General features: G+C 42.8%; 1 protein-coding gene across 1 annotated transcript; it reads right to left on the bottom strand.

The window, feature by feature from the left end:
* Positions 1 to 4433: 4433 nt before the first annotated feature.
* LOC102844088 (dynein light chain 1, cytoplasmic-like) lies at positions 4434 to 4996 on the bottom strand. Its single transcript, XM_006889183.1, has one exon. The coding sequence runs from the start codon at positions 4988 to 4990 to the stop codon at positions 4724 to 4726; it is 267 nt and encodes an 88-aa protein (XP_006889245.1). The 5' UTR covers positions 4991 to 4996; the 3' UTR covers positions 4434 to 4723.
* Positions 4997 to 13128: the final 8132 nt, after the last annotated feature.

Here is a 13128-nt window from a genome sequence, read left to right as displayed (position 1 = left end):
CAAGCAAGAAAGAAATGTTTCCAAACACTCTCAACCTTCTAAGAGCTCAGATATAATAAAGCTAGCTGCTAGACATGAGATAACCATCGGTGTGGATACCGCCATCTGCAATGAGTGGAAGGAAGAGCAGGAGACAGTCTCCCCACAGTGAACAGATCATGTCTAAAGGAGCTCACGGCCTAGAGAAGAACAAAACCAAAACCCCCAAAGAATCTATGCTCTACTTCCCAGATCAGTACTTATTGTCCTGTGATCTCGGACAAATGATTAAACTTCTGAATGTTGCAGTTTCTTCATTTGGAGAATAGGAAATAATAATTGTCCCTAACTCATGGCATTGTTGAGCAGATTATAAAGGATAAAGTGTTTAAGACCATTAGCATAGTGCCTGGCACGGAAGAAGCCCTCAATACCCCATTAGTGTTATTATTATAATCTGTGTGGGGAGTCCCCACCATGCGTCGGCCGTCATACAGGCTGTTGCTGAGGCTGTAGTGTGTGCACCAGCTGTCATTCCTCTTGTTTTCCTTTGAGTGAGGTATCCACATTGTCAGAATATGTGGCCTGCAGGGCCTGACCACTACTCCAACAGTCACATTATCGCTGAAAGAATTTGGTGAGTAGACCGTTGTTGTCACTGCTGTTAGGCGTTATCCGTGGGGTTTCGACTCATAGTGACCTCATGGGAGAGAATAGAATTGCCTTCTAGTGCACAATGTGTCAGTGTAAAAGGTCAGTGGTTGGAATACACCAGTCACTTGGAGGGAGAAAGGCAGGCAGTCTCCTCCTCGAAGATTTACATTCTTGGAAACCTGGGGGTGGGGGAGTTACTATGAGTCAGAATTGACTCAGTGGAGTGGGAATCTTTACAGGAGCAAATTTCCATGGAAGGTCATTTATTTTCATTTCTGTTCCTCATAAAAGCCCAATCTGTTTAAGGAAATATGCATTTGTGACCTTGGGAATTCTTGTTATTGTTGTTAAGTGCTATAGACTTAGTATCACTCATAGAGACCCTATGAATAACAGCCCTGAACCCGGTTCTATCCTGAAACATTCTCATCACCGCCAACATGCTTGCGTACATTACCGTGTCAATCCATCTTGATGGGGGTTTTTCGCTTTTTCATTGGCCATTCCAAGTGTGATGTCCTTTTCCAAGGAATATCCTCTCCTAACAGCATGTCCACAGAAGGTGGGATGAAGCTTTGCTATCCTTGCCTCCAAGGAGCACAAATTCCTTCAAGTGGAAAAGGTCAGAGAGTTACACTGTATTTGTTCAGGAAAATGAGCTCTAGAATACATGTCTTGTTGACAAGGAGAATCCCATTATCTTCATTTTCTTGTTTAAGTTCAACCAGGAATGAGGATGTGGAGAGACTGGAACTCTCACACACTGCTGGTGGGAGTATAAAATGGTAAAATATCTGTAGAAAGCAATTTGGCAATACCTTAGACAACTAGGACTAGAAATACCATTTGGTCCAGAATTTCCATTATAGGTATATATCCCAAAGAAATAAGAGCTGTATTGTGAACACACATACACATATCCAATCCAATGCAGCATTATTTACAACAGCAAAGAGATGGAAACAACACCAAAAAAATCCACCAGCAGACAGTGAATAAAGAAACTATCGTACATTCATACAATGGAGTGTTTCACAACCCTGGAAAAAATCGTTAAAGAATACACAAAACACTGCATAACATGAATGCATCAAGAGGCCATCACGCTAAGTAAAATGAGTCAGTGTTTTATGGTATAAAATAACTCTTAGAATAAACTAAGAAAAAAGGTTTACACATATAAAGAATCATTCTTGGGTGACTACCAAACCTGGGAAAGAAGGAAGAAAGGGAGTAAAAAATTAACAAACAGACAGTAGGGGTGAAGGGAAAGACAATATGCAATGAGAAGTTGATGAGACATCATACTTAATTATAACAGTCTATTCTCATAAATGTTATAAAATGTGTATGGTTGAATGAAATTGTAACTATAATGATATAAAACAAAATGTGTGTGAAAAATAGAATGAAAAATCATTGTGATTAAAAAACTTTCACTCCCCCAAAAAATCATAACTGCCAGATATTTGCACACCCATGTTTATCGTGGCTTTGTTCACAATAGCAAAGAGTTGGAAACAATCTAATTGCCCATCAACAATCGAATGGATAGAGAAACTGTGGTATATTCACACAATGGAATACTACACTGCATTGAAAAACAAGGAATTCATGCAATATTATTAAAAACGGGTGACCCTGGAGGACATTATGCTGCATGAAATATCTCAGTCACAAAAGGACAAATACTGCATAGTGCTACTGTTGTAAAATGGGACTGACATAAGGGTTTGGAGGAGACTGAGAAAGATGGAATCAATTGTGTTTACTGCATTGAAACAGATGAGGGAGAGAACGGTTTAAAAGGGAAATGTGATTGGATATTATTGTCATGACAGAAGTCCAGAACGAAAGCTGCACAGTGAAGTGGACCTAGGGGGAGGGATTATAAAACAATGCAAGAATTTTTCTTTTACTTTTCAAAGTGAAGCGTGAACTAGGGCGGAGCAGAAGGGTGGAAAGGGAGAAAAGTGCAACAATGAATGAATGGAAATTAGAAAAAAAAGCAAAACTTTCACTTGAATAAAATAATATTTAACAGAGCAAATCCTAAGATTTTATTACTTATAAAAGCATCCTTTTTTAATTTCACTTTTTGACTTTGTGCTTGTACCTTCAGTATTTTCACACCAATTTCCTGTTCTGTTCCTCAGCAAGGAAAGCCTGCTCAATCCTGTCACGGACATACTTTGCACTGTGGAGTCACCATAAGCTCTGCTGACTCATTTCTTTTGTTTTTGACAACTTCCGGAGAACTGTAGGTGTCACAGCACGAACCCCTCTCAGTCAGCCTGGGCACACAACACATGCAGATTTGGGTGCTTTTCCAGCCTTCTTGGTATAAGGCAAACAACTCTGCTACCAGGAGTGTGGGACAGCCTAGTTTTGTTAGAGGCTGTGTAGTAGGGCTGCCTGCGACAGCAGGTCAGACCTGGACCATTTTGAATTGCCTCTACACAGCGTCTCTGGAAGAGTAAAAGAAATAAAAAAAAAAAAAAATCAGCCAGGAGAGCGTGTTCTATGCTTTCTCTTCTCTGGACCTTGAGCCCCTGAAGACCAGAATCATGGCTTGTTTGTCTCCTGTCTCCTGATCCTTACTACTGTGTCCAGCACATGGTAGATGTTCAATAAACATTTCATAAAAGACTGAATGAACGAATGGCCAAGAAAACAGTAAGGTCTTATTCCCATAAACGGTGTCTCACTAGATGTTCCAGAGCAAATGAAGATCCTCCCCAAAAATATGTGTTGGAAATCTAATCCCTAAAACTGCAGATTTACTCTTGTTTGTAATACTTTGTGATGCTTGGCTCCACAGTCAACACTCTTGGTAACAGCAGCCAGGAAATCAGGAGACGAATTGCACTGGGAAAGTCAGCTGTGAGGGACCTCTCAAGAGTACTGAAGAGCAATGACGTCAGGCTGGAGACTAAGGTGCGCCTGATCCAGGCTATCGTCTTTGCAATTACATGCTATGCATCGGAGAGTTGGACAGTAATAGGGATGATAGAAAGAGACTTGATGCCTTTGAGCTGTGGTGCTGGAGAAGAGTGTTGACTATACCATGGACTGCTAGGAGAACAAACAGGTTTGCCCTGGAGAGGATGAAGCCAGAATGTTCCCTGGAGTCAAGGATTCTGAAACTTCGTCTGACACACTTTGGGCATGTTGCAAGGAAGGACTGGTCCTTGGAGAGGGACGTCATGTTTGGGAGAGTGGAGGGACAGCGCAGGAGAGGAAGACCCTCGATGAGATGGGTCATTCTGTGAGTGGAGTGGTGGGAATGAATGTGTTTGAGACAGCGAGGTTGGCCCAGGATAGAACGGCGTTTAGGGCTCTTGTACATAGGGTCGCTATGAGTCGCGAACGACTCGATGGCGCATAACAACAACAACAATCATATCTTATTGAGTAATGTTAGATCTGTATCACTTCTGAGTTATAAGAACAGACTAGCTACCAAGAATAGGACATAGACTTCATGTGAGGATTGTCTACAAGGCAAGGAATCACAGAATACTCAAAAACTACTTTTTTTTAAAAAAGGGAATTCATGTGATCAAGACTGTTAGCTTCTAAAACTTTGAGAAAATAAAGTGAGGGGTCTATTTTGGTGTGTTTTTTTTTATTTTAATGTAGGTTTACAGAGACTATGAATTTCCATTCATTTATTGTTGCACACTTTTCTCCCTGCATACCCCTCCCTCCAGTTCACTTTTCTCTTTGAAAAATAATAAATAAATACATAATTTCATTGTTATACAATTCCCCCCCAAAAAGTAAAGTTTTTTTTTCCTCATCTCCAACAGATTTATTTTTTTAAAAGAATGAATTGTGAGGAAAGAAAAAACATGAGGCAGAGAAAAGTATGGGATAGAAAATAAATACAAATGTAAGCTGATTTGCTAATTGCTTTATAACCACAACAAACTGGTACAGAGGAAGGTCCTGTACAAAACACAACAAAGGTTCAAAGATGGAGGCGTTCTCTTAGCAAGGCTGAAGATTTCAGTCTCTGGTATTTGGAATTTAGGCTGCAGTCCTTGTTTTTGGATGGATCACTGGGTGTGTGGGCACAGTCCATGCTTTAACCAGATTTGAACAGAAGAATGGCGACTTGGCCCAGGTAGAAGTAGATGAAGTGCTTAGTTTCATGTGTCACATAACTACCGAAGTTTCTCCCCACGATGCAGTGCCAGGTGGGGTTGTACTTCTTGTCAAACTCCTTGATGTGGGCCGCGATGTCCTTCTCGATGTTGTATTTCTCCAGCGCCTGGGTCGCGCACTCCATCGAGTCCTGTTGCATCTCTTCCAACATGTCCGCATTTTTGATCACCGCCTTTCGGTCGCACATGGTTGGTTACCTGCGGGGAGGTTGGTGGGGGGGGACGAGGCCCGGGGCAGAGATGAGAACTTGGCGGGGAGTGCGGGAGGAGGATGCATGAGCCGACCGTCCGCCCGCAACCCTAAACCAGACCCGCCAAAGTAAAGTTTTTTAAAGCCTCTTACTTACGGTATTTGTGTTACAGCAGCACTAAGGAACTAAGACACAAGGATGTCCTTTCCTGCCGCTTAGATTTCAGCAGAAATCTAGCTAAGTTTTTCTTCAAGAGAAAGGATTTCAGGGTAGAAATCCCATAGAATTAAGCTTTATCATTGCGTTCTCTGACATTACCATTTGTGCCAGGTCAGGTTTTTCAGCATGAAACAGCTCCTCCTAAGCATTCTCAAATCTTCCTCTCTGAAGGGTGGAGGCCTGTTCCTCTTTAAACCTCAGCTCTCAGATGTCTTCAGAATGCTTGTTATGGTCAACAGCAAACATTTGGTGAGGATCTGCCACTACTCTGTAGTGCAGTGGGTAAGGACTAATCCAAAGGCCGGTGGTTCCCACCCAGCAGCCATTCCGTGGGAGTCTGTCTGCTTCCACCAAGATTACAATCTTAGAAACTGTGGGGCAGATCAACTTTGCCCTACAGCGTTGCTGCAAATCAGAATTAGCTTGATAAGAATGACTGCTTTGTTTTCAGTTGTTTTGTTCTGTTTTTGCTACCTGGTGTGATTTAAAGCCTCTGAAAACCCACCGGACAGTCAGCTTTGCATCAGTTCTGACTCAACAATACCCCATAACCAGGTGCAAGGCTGGATTCTGAGAGTTCTGTTGAGACGGATCATAGGTGTTCTCAGGAAGGCGTTTAGAATCTCCCGACAGCTTCTGCTGAGTAACAACCCACTCTTAAATGCATCTCTGTTGTTTTGTACCGACTCATAGCTGACCCTCCTGCATGCTTTTGGAAACTGCCCATCTTTTTCCTGCAAAGCAATTGGTAGATCTGAGAGATGTGCCTTTCTTTGGGTTAGAAGCACAATCACTTTCAGCTGTCAAGGAAGGGCCTCTCCAAAGTGCCAAACATCAGTGATGTCATAGACCTGATCCAAGCCATGTTTTTTCAATTGTATCATATGTATCTGAAAGCTGGACAATGAACAAGGAAGCCTGAAAAAGAATCAATGTCTTTGGTATTGGCAAAGAGTATTGAATAGCCCATGGACTGCCAAGAGAACAAACAAGTTTGTTTTGGAGGAAGTACAACCAGGGTCCTCCTTGGAGGCATAGGCGGTGAAACGTCAACTCACATTCTTTCAGCATGTTGTCAACAGGACAGTCCCTCATGTTGGGAAAGATAGATGATCAGCAAAGGAGAGGAAGACCTTCACTGAGATGGACTGAAGCTGAGACTGGCACAATGACCTTGAGCATGGCACAGCTGGGGAGAATCAGGATTGGAGGAAGACTCAACAGCCTGCAGGTGACACAACCTTACTTTCTCTGAAAGAGAAGAGGACTTGAAGTGCTTACTGCAGAAGATCAAGGACTGCACCCTTCAATATGGACTACATATCTACATGAATCAATCAATCAATCAATCCATCCACCCTCCTGGGCCAGTAGGAAGCATCATGATAGATAGAGAAAGGATTGAAGACATTAATTATTTCATCTTACTTGGATCCACAATCCACCTCCTTGACACTAGCAGCCAGCAAATCAAAATACTAGTTCCAAATCTACTGTAAAGGACCTCTCCAGATTGCTAAAGAGGAATGACATTAGTTACAAGATTAAGATGCTCCTGATCTAAGCAATGGTTTTCTCTGTTGCTTGATATGCATCAGAAGCTGGACAAAGACTAAAGGTGACAGGAGGAGAATACTGAGCATCCCATGGCCTGCCAAGAGAACAAACAGGTCTGTCTTGGAGAGAGTGCAACCAGGGTGCTCCTTGGAGGCAAAGATGGTGAAGCTCCATGTCACATAGTTTGGGCATGTTGTCAGGAGGGGCCAGTACTTGGAAAAGGACATTATGCTTGGAAGGGTAGAAGCTCAGCACAAGAGAAGAATGCCCTGGATGAGATGTACTGACATAATGGAGTCAAGTATGTAGGAAATGATGCGGCTCCTCAGAGTAGGGCAAGGTTCTAATCTGATGTTTATAGCGTTGCTATGAGCTGTAGTCTCAATAGCACAAAACAACAACAGTCATAACATAAGGTGTAGTCAACTAGGTGAAACTTAACAATAATAACGCAGGAGAGCTAAAGTGCGACAGGGGCATTTTGATAGAGGCCAGGTTTTTGTTGCTATACTTTGTTTTTCTTTAGATTAATTGCATCCTGGGTTTCTTTTAACTCTGGTGGCATAAATCTATCCTATCGATAAAAAGAAATAAAATACTATTATTTACTTATCAACAATCTGGGTTATGCAGATGACACAACCTTGCTTGCTGAAACTGAAGAGGACATAAGGTGTTTGCTGCAGAAGGTCAAGAACTGTAGTCTTCAATATGGATTGAAGCTCAACATAAAAAAAAACCACCAAAATTCCTACCACTGGGCCAATTAACAGCTTCATGATGAATGGAGAAGAGATTAAGATTGTTGATAACTTCAGCTTGCTTGGTTCCACAATCAACATTCTTGGTGTCAGCAGTCAGGAAATCAAAAGATGAATTGCACTGGGAAAATCTGTTGTCAGGGACCTTTCCAGAGTACTAAAGACCAACGCTATCAGTCTGGAGACTAAAGCGGGCCTGGTCCAGGCCATGGCCTGCATAATCACTTCCTATGCATCTGAGTGCTGGACAATAACTAAGGACAATAGAGGAAGGAGCTGTGAGTTGTGATGCTGAAGAAGAGGGTTGGACAGACCACGGACTGCCAGGAAAATGAAAAAAATCTGTCCTGGAGAGGGTAAAATCAGGCTGCTCCCTGGAGTCAAGGATTTTGAAGTTTCATCTTACATACTTTGGACACATGGCCAGGAGGGACCAGTCCTTGGAAAGGGACATTATGCTTGGAAGGGTGGTGGGACAGCACTGGAGAGGAAGACCCAAGATGAGATGGATTGACTGAGTGACTGGAGAAATGGGATTAGAGAAATCAGAGATGATGCGATTGGCTGCGGATAGGACAGGTTTCAGAGCTAATGCATGCAGGGTCGCTAGGAATCACAGGCGACTCAATGACACACAACAACGACTTCCTATTTGTGAGGATCTGTCAAGGGATCCGCATTTTACTTGGGTTTTGGTCATACAAAGTGGAGAGATCTTAGAAAGAGATTCCTACAAGCGAGAGGCGAGCTCGGTGTGTTGCAGCTCCTTTGCCGGAAGGGCTTGCAAGGGCCCCTCCAGCTGGTACAGAGAACACCTGCGCACTCAGCCTCCATGGTCAGCTCACAGCTCTCGTCTGTGATAAAAGGGCAGGTGGGCAGGAGCGTGAAAGCCAGGGGAGAAGAAATGACAACAATAGAGAGTGGTGGGGGGGACGCAGGCAACCGCACCGAGCACCAACAGCAGACGAACTTAAACAAAACCAGGCCATTTCATAACTTTGTCTGAGCTCAGGCGAAAATAAACTCACTATGTCAACCACAAAATTCCAGGCAGCCCGTCTCTTGGTTAATGTAAGTAACTGCTACTTCTCCACAGCTTATAGCTTTATCCCTGCTCTAGTCAGCGCTGCCTGTAAATGGACTGAGATGTCAAAATCACAGAAGTGACCTCACTATCAAGTAATGTACAATCCAGAGCAAACAAACTCGGCTTTCCAACATTCTTCCCTCGGCACTCAACCAAGGACGAATCCTAGAACAGGTGCTTGCTAGCATTTTCTTACAGAGATTCCCCACTCCAACGGTGTATGGTGTGGGCTTTTGTTGTGGTTTTTTAAAAGCATACTTTTTATTGATTTTCATATAATAACACCATTACAGTATATTTCATTCATATACATTGTGTTTTATATACTCTTTCTTTTACGTTGTGTTTCATACAATCATTCACACACATTCTATTTTACATCTTTTTTTATACTAGTTTATTTACAAAACTCTAATTCATTGTTTTTCACAAAAGATCCTTCCCATTTCCCTCATGCCCCTCATCAAACTGTGTGACCCCATGATAAAACCTCCCCCACTGCACATCCCCTCCCCTCTGCTCCCCATCCCACCTTGGATGCTTCTACTCATTCTACAATAAAGATTTTTATACAGTATTTGTCCTTGTGGGACTGAGTTAGTTCACTCCAGTCCCTCCCAAGTTAGGTAATAATTTACAAAATCGTTGTTCCTGCATACTGCGTTGTATTCCATTGTTCCAAAGATGTATGTTCTCCCTTACTCCAACAAGTTATAACAAATCCAGTTGGTTTCACTGCAGACGTGTTCCCAGTAGACTTGAGTGGAAGGCACTGATGTCCTTTTTTTATGTGCATGTTCAATTCTGCTTTTTCAGATGGGTTGAGTTTAATCTTAACTAAAACCTAAACAAAAACTGTGATACAGTTAGTCTACAAAAGGTATAAGTCAGTGAACAAACAGAAGTCTGACGGGCTTGTGAAGATCAAATAAAAGAAAACCAAAACAGATGTCTGAAACTCCAAGATCAAGTTCAGAAACAGCCATTAAGGCCATATGTTTGTTTATTTGGCCCAGGAGCAGCAGTTCCTACTTTTGAAAGTTTGCAGTTGGGGAAGTTTTGGGCTACAGTGAAAGGTGGGACGGAAGTGCCAGTTTAGAGCAAGAGAGGAGACGACTAGGTGATAAGCATGCCCAGCCAGAAGAAGCCGGGAGTCTCTGAGGCCAGGAGTCAGAGATGCCTTTATCAAGGGTCCTTCGCACAGTCCACACACAGAGGGAGGCTAAAGGTCGTCATTTGGGAAATCTAGACAAGAATTGACCTTTCTTTGCTGTTACTAACTGGTGCGTGACTCCAGAGAGTAAATGTCTAAAGGTTGATGCTGTGCACAGGGCTGGTCCCCTGGGTGTGTGACTTGCACAGTCATCCAAGGTTCTGTTTTGAGGGGCCCCTGCTTGTTTTAATCCTCTGCTGTTGCCATCTTGAACTTCTTAGCACTATTTAAACAAAGAACCCACCATTTTGAACAAGGTCAAAAAATCTCCTGCTTTCGAGTCAATCGAGACTTGTGCTAACCCTCCCGTTGGGTTTCCAAGGCTGTAAACCTTTACATTTACCTTTCCCATTCTCTCCCATGGAGCAGCTGGTGGACTGGAACCACTGACCTTTCCTGACACTGACTTGACACTTATGCAAGACACCACCAGTGCTCCATAATGTTGTACTGAAGTTCCACTGAAGTATGTCCTGGACTATCGACCCAGGTGGGGAAACCTATGCCAACTGACATATTCAAACCTATCGCTGCTGTCATTGTGCCAACCTGTCTTGTTAAGGGTCTTGCTCTCTTTCACTCACCTTTTCCTTTCACCTTTCCAAGCATGATATCCCTTTCCAAAAAATAACACGCCCAAAGTACATGAGACAAGGCTTCACAGGATAGGACAGGGTTCTGTTGTGTTATTCATACAGGTCACTATGAGTCATACTCAACCCAGCTGCACTTAACAACATCAGCAACACTAACTGTAGGGAAATACCCTGATTCCAGAACAACCCTATGAGACCCCGTAATCCAGAGGTAGTGCCAGCTAGACACATGTAACTGTACGAGGTCTGACTGAGTTAGAATTTTAGACCTGAGAGTTTCTTTTGCTGTAATAGAATGTTAATAAGATTTTAAAAGTGAAGGCGGCAGCTTCTCCTTCCTCTAAGCTTCAACACTGTGTGTATGGCTGTTATGCACGCTGGAGCTGTGGGAAGAAGATGGGAGAATGTACTCAGAGCAGGGTGGACGCAGGAAGTGGCCAGTGGACAGAGACAGTGGAGAAGGCTGGAGGTGGCTGAGAAAAGTCCAAGAGGAGAAACGTGTGGGTTGCCCTGCCGTGCCAGGAATTTCTTCACAATTTTCCACATTGCCCCTTCTGATATTTGTTTTACGATCAGCACCAGTATTCAAGATGCAGGGAAGAGCAGCATTCAAACATTAGTAGAGAATTATGATGTACCAGAATTTAGTCAGTGTTTTAGATATCTAGATAGATGGAAACATGGTTTGGTATCATCATCAGATTCCTACAGTACTTTTTTTTTTTTACTGCCCTTTGACTGGAGATATATTGTGGATTAGCGTATAATGTGACTTTTGTTTGAAACAGTTCTAAGTGACAATTATCCATCTTGCAAATTTACTTTTGGAACACAGCTCGTTTGTAAGCTGAGACTGTGCACGGTTAAAATTAGCAGAATCCTGTACAGCAAAACCCCAAAGACAGTTACACAGCTAGACTGTCCTAAATATATCCTCAGGAGAATTACAGAGGGAACCAGTCCCTGTAAGGGCCTTCAATTCACTCCACTCACACTGTCATTGGGTCAATTCCAACTCACCGTGACTCTATGACTCCTCTGTGGGGTTTCTGAGACGACAAATGTTAATGGGAGGAGACTGCTTGTCCCTCTCATGCACAGTCGCTGGTGGACTTTGAGGTAAGGCTTTTGGCTAGCAGCACAACATGCCACGTAAGGCCTTGTTGTTGTTATGTGACATCAAGTCAACTAAGACTCACACCAGACATAGCCCGATCCTGCACCAGCCTCACCATCTCTGACATGCTTCAAGTCGCCTTGTTGAGGTTCTTCCAGTCTTTCTCTGACCCTCCAGTTTCCCCAGTATGATGTCTTTTCCCCAGACTGTCCTCTCCTGACAATGTACCTAAAGTATGTGAGACAATTTCACCATTCTTGTCTTTAAGGAGCACCCTCATTGCCCTTCATCCAAGATAGACTTGTTTGCTCTTTTGGCAGTCTGTGGGGTATCCAATACACTCTTTTCCACCACCACAGGTCAATTCTTCTCCTCCTCTCTTCCTTATACCTTGTCCAACTTTCATATGTATAGGAAGCACTTGAAAATATCATTACTTGGATCAGGCACACCTTAGTCTTTAAACTGTCTTCATTGCTCTTGTAAGTATGGGCAAAAGACTTTAGTTGATAGTAAATTTAGTGCATAGTAGCTTCTTGCAGAACTTACCGTTACCTCTTCACCAAAGAACTATACATGAACTATTCATTAACTATGTATATCGACTCTGTGTGACTCTATGAGGTCCATGGAATCAGCTCTTGGTATTCATTTTGATCCAAGAAGATAAAAATCCCAGACTGTATTTCTAGACTAATCTGAAGGATTAGACTAAGGATTTTAGGAATGCAGGGATCCTCCTGCTTCAAACCCTTCTCTTTTTGTCTGATCTCTGAGTGTTTTCTGTGTACATGATTTTTGCTGATGCTTCTGGACGAATGTTTGTGAGATTACCCTCAACATGTTTCTCCCTCCCCTTCCCCTCCCCCGCCACTTCTCATCTCAGCTGCGCTCAGTACTGTTCTCCCTCTTCTTGGGAGGAATATGGCACCAGGGAAGTAGAGTAACTCCTCTTAAGTCTGTCTGATACTTATCTTCCAAAGCATTACATTCTTACAGACTTAGGTTATTTGGTAGAAATACCAAAAGAAAAAGAGCTTGTCCTCAGGCTAGAAGGAGATTTCACTGGTGGAAAGCTGATTCATTGAATAGGCTTAGTGTGCTAGTGGAGAAATAGAAAATGGGTTTATTTTCTCTCCTTTCTTCTTTGTATTTCATTGAGGTTTTCTTCCCCAGCCCCTGAAATCTGAGACTTGCTTACATTTTGTAAATATCCAAAGCACAAGGAAACCAGCTGGTTTCCTGGCTATAAATCCTGATGGGAAGAAAATTCCCATCTTTATCCTGTGGAGCTGCTGGTGGATTTGAACTGTCAGTGAATAGATGCCTTTGGGTTAACAGCACAATTCACTGTGAACAATGCAACCCGAGTTCCCTTGTGAATATCCAGTACTATCCAATTTAAGATGTCAGGAAACTGGTAAGTCTCTCCCCTACCTCAGGGCAGTTGGTTTACTGAGAAAAAAGTATGGCCTACATCCGTTCTCCCTCTCCTCACATCCTCAGAGCGACCAGGGAAAGGCCATGCCTCCTTCCTTTCATGACTTGTCCTTTTCAGTAAACTCCTTTGGCCTAGAGAATTTGT

The sequence above is a fragment of the Elephantulus edwardii genome, unplaced genomic scaffold, assembly GCF_000299155.1.
Source record: "Elephantulus edwardii isolate Elephantulus edwardi_28Jun2011 unplaced genomic scaffold, EleEdw1.0 scaffold00076, whole genome shotgun sequence".
NCBI classification, from domain to species: domain Eukaryota; kingdom Metazoa; phylum Chordata; class Mammalia; order Macroscelidea; family Macroscelididae; genus Elephantulus; species Elephantulus edwardii.
Note: the sequence above shows the minus strand (reverse complement) of the source record. Positions and strands in the feature narration are given on the sequence as shown.

Coding starts and splice junctions, on each gene's coding strand:
- LOC102844088 (XM_006889183.1), bottom strand. CDS start 4,990: ATGTGCGACCGAAAGGCGGTGATCAAAAATGCGGACATGTTGGAAGAG.